A 3,430-nucleotide genomic window follows, 5' to 3' on the forward strand; every position below is an offset into this window, starting at 1 on the left:
TTGGAAATTTTTCTCTTTCAGGGTTTTATATATACCATCCCATTGTCTTCTCGCCTGCATGATTTCTGTTGAGAAATCCGAGCTTGGTCTTATTGGTTGCCCCTTGTAGGTAACTTTTAGTTTTTCTCGTGCTGCTCTCATGATTCTTTCTTTGTCTTTGGTTTTGGTGAGTTTGATGATGATATGTCTTGGTGATTTTCTTTTGGGGTCTCTCCTGTTTGGGGTTTCTTGGATATCCAGAATGGATGTATTCTCATCTTTCATCATACTAGGAAAATTTTCTTCCAACAAATCCTTGACAGTTTTCTCTGTGGTTTTATTTGTCTCTTCCTGTTCTGGAATTCCGATGACACATAGGTTATTCCTTTTGATGGTATTCCACATGAACTTTATGCTTTCTTCATTTTGTTCTGATCTTATTCTGATTGATCCCTTTCCAAAGAAATATTTAGGTATTTTCCTTCAATCTCACTAATTCTGTCTTCCACTGATTCAGTTCTGCTCCTTTGCCCATTCAATGTCTTATCTATTTCTGAAAATTTGGTATTAATCTTCTGGATTTCTGTGTGTAGATTTTGTATCATTTCTGATTTTTCATTTATTTTGTTCTTGTATTGTCTTTTGAAATTGTTGTAGGGTTTTCTCTGTGTTTTCCTTGATATGTCTCCCATTCGTTGAAGATACCTATATATAATTCTTTTGAATTCCTTATCACTGAGTTCCAATGATGCCTGTTCCTCAGGGATGTGTTTTGAGTCTGTAGCTTGGTCCCTGTTTCTCCTGCTTTATCTTGCTTCTTTGTGTGGACTGTGATGCTGTGTTGTCTCTGAGACATTTGATGTTTTTGTGTTTATATTTAATTGGTGATTGTATGTTGGAGTGACTTGCCCACGATTTTCATTTTCTTTGTTTTGTTTGTATATTATCTATGCAAACAGTGTACTGTGCTCCTCTACTCTCTAATTGATAGCACTTAGTCACTCACCACCTGTCTCCTTTCCTGTTGTCAGCCTGTTGTCTCCTTTCCTGTTGTCCCTGCCGACCTTGGCAAACTTGTTCTTAGGTCCCTGGAATCTGAATGAGAATGCTGTCACTTTAAAATCCCAAATGGTTGCCACTTGTAAACATTCAAAATGGTTGCTGCCCTTGGTCACTTTAAATATCCTGAATGGCTAAGCCGCTTGTAAACATTCAAAATGGTTGCTGCCCTTGGTCACTTTAAATATCCTGAATGGCTAAGCCGCTTGTAAACATTCAAAATGGTTGCTGCCCTTGGTCACTTTAAATATCCTGAATGGCTGCCACATGTAAACAATCAAAATGGGTGCATCCTCCGGACAACAGAAAGTCAACAGCTCACGTTGTCTCCCTCCTGCTGTTTCCCTTCCTAGTCGTAGGCTACCAGCACAGTCGTCCCTGCAGCCCTTGGTGAACAGGGCTGATCTTTAGGTCAATTTTCTGGTCCCAACACCACTTGGGAATACTCAGGCTGTTGGCTTCGTCAGAGTAGCTGACAGTCTGCAGCTCCAACCGTCTCTGTACTCAGTGTTTTCATTCAGGTTTTTCCACTAGTTAGTGCCTATTCCACTTCTATATAGTTCCTTTCAAAGCTCAGAGCTCTAGGACTATCTTCTGTATCTCTGTCAATTGATTTTTCTTTTCTTTGTTGAAGAGGATCTATGTCGCTTGTCTGCCTATTCCTCCATCTTACTAGAAGTCTCAAAAATGTCTTTTTACAGTTTTTTTCCCCTAACCAGGATCCAAATATGATTTCCATATGTTATGTTTCTTAAATTGCTTTTGTTCTATAAAAGTCTCTTCCCCATTATAATGTCATTGGTTTGTTGGAGAAACCAGGTTATTTGTCCTCAAGAATATACTCATATTCTAGATTTCAAGTTAATTTATCCTAGTATTAATTAAAGGAGTTCTGGTGGTATAGTTAAGGCATTTGGTGGCTAACCAAAAGGTCTGTGGTTCAAACCCACCAGCCACTCCATGGAAGAAAGATGGGGCAATCTGCTTCTGTAAAGATTTACAGCCTTGGAAACCCAATGGGGGCTGCTGTGAGTCAGAATCAACTCCATGGCAGTGAGTTTGAGTATTAATTAGCTTCTTCCTCCATTCCCCTTATTTTTACAAACTGGTTGTTTTTGTTGTTGTTGTTGTTGTTGTTAGGTGCTGTCAAGTCACCTCCAACTCATAGCAGCCCTGTGCGCAGCAGAACAAAACACTGCCCAGTCCTGTGCCAGCCTCACAAACTGGTAGTTATAGCTAAAGGCTTGAAGAGGGCCAGATTGTTTTTGTTTTGTTTTGGGTTTGATGTAAAGAATACTTAATGGGTAGTTCTATGTACATTATTTTATATCACATCATGAAGCACATGCAATCTATTCACCTTACTTGTAATGATGCTAAAATTAATTAGTGGATTCAGTGTAACAGGTACTCTTCTATATATTTATTTTCCTTAATTTATGTAGGGAAGTCACCACTTTAAAAAAAGTAGGAGGTTTTTTAAACCTAAGCTTATAAAGCAATAAGGAAGAGGGATCATAGGAAATATGATTCAGGGTTTCTGTTCCCTTATTGGTAAATAAGTTGTAAGAGGATGGTATCCCAATTGCCCATAATAATTCAATAAAACAATTTTTTACTGTCTGAAGGTAAGTATTCCCTTTCCTCAATGACAGTAGCTTTGAGAGCTTAACCTTTTTTTATCAGTCTTTTTTACTCCTCAGTTTCAGGATAGTAAATTTAGGTAGTTAGGAGACTTGAAGTATAACATGAGTTGAGAAACACAGAACCAGGAGATCTTCAAGGCTGACATTCTATGGTAAATTTTAAGTAACGATTACTTTTTAAACAGGGTTCAACACCACCAGTAACTGTTTTCAAAGGTTCAAAGAAACCTTATGTAAAAGAATGCATATTGATTATCAACCATGATACTGGAGAATGTCGACTAGAAAAACTCAGCAGCAACATCACTGTAAAGAAGACAAGGTATGTAGTTTCATTAAATCATTTATCAACTCATAAATTGCTAAGGAAATGTTAGGGAAAAAGGTTATGGATTAAGTCACTTATTTTACTGAGGATTATCTCTGTGTAGAAAATTATTTTAATCTTTTACAAGTTTAAATATGGTGGGATTCCTTAGTCAAAAGCTTTTTACCACTTCTCTATATGATATATGAAGGTTGTTATACTTTGAATGTTTTCTGTGTGTGTAGGCATATCTTTTATTTTATTGTAGATAGTTCCCTAGAATTTGACTGAAAGGAACCATTATATAGTCTTCAAAATAATTTCATCTTCATTGTGTTGTTGTTGCTATGTGGCATCGAGTCAGACCCGAATCATAGCGACCCCTCCTTGGGTTTCTAAGGTAGTATCACTACGGAAGTAGATTGCCCAACCTTCCTTC

The 3,430-nt window shown here is 37.4% G+C and overlaps 1 protein-coding gene across 1 annotated transcript in view; it reads left to right on the plus strand.

Moving 5' to 3' along the window:
- Positions 1-3,430, plus strand: part of EAF2 (ELL associated factor 2) — a 44,238-nt gene that overhangs the window by 32,260 nt on the left and 8,548 nt on the right. Inside the window, exon 3 of the mRNA XM_042781397.1 lies at positions 2,870-3,006. Within this exon, the coding sequence (XP_042637331.1) occupies positions 2,870-3,006 (137 nt within the window). The remainder of the gene's footprint in view (positions 1-2,869; positions 3,007-3,430) is intronic.

The sequence above is a fragment of the Orycteropus afer genome, unplaced genomic scaffold (assembly GCF_000298275.1).
Source record: "Orycteropus afer afer isolate SDZICR_OR568_19922 unplaced genomic scaffold, OryAfe1.0 scaffold00114, whole genome shotgun sequence".
NCBI classification, from domain to species: domain Eukaryota; kingdom Metazoa; phylum Chordata; class Mammalia; order Tubulidentata; family Orycteropodidae; genus Orycteropus; species Orycteropus afer.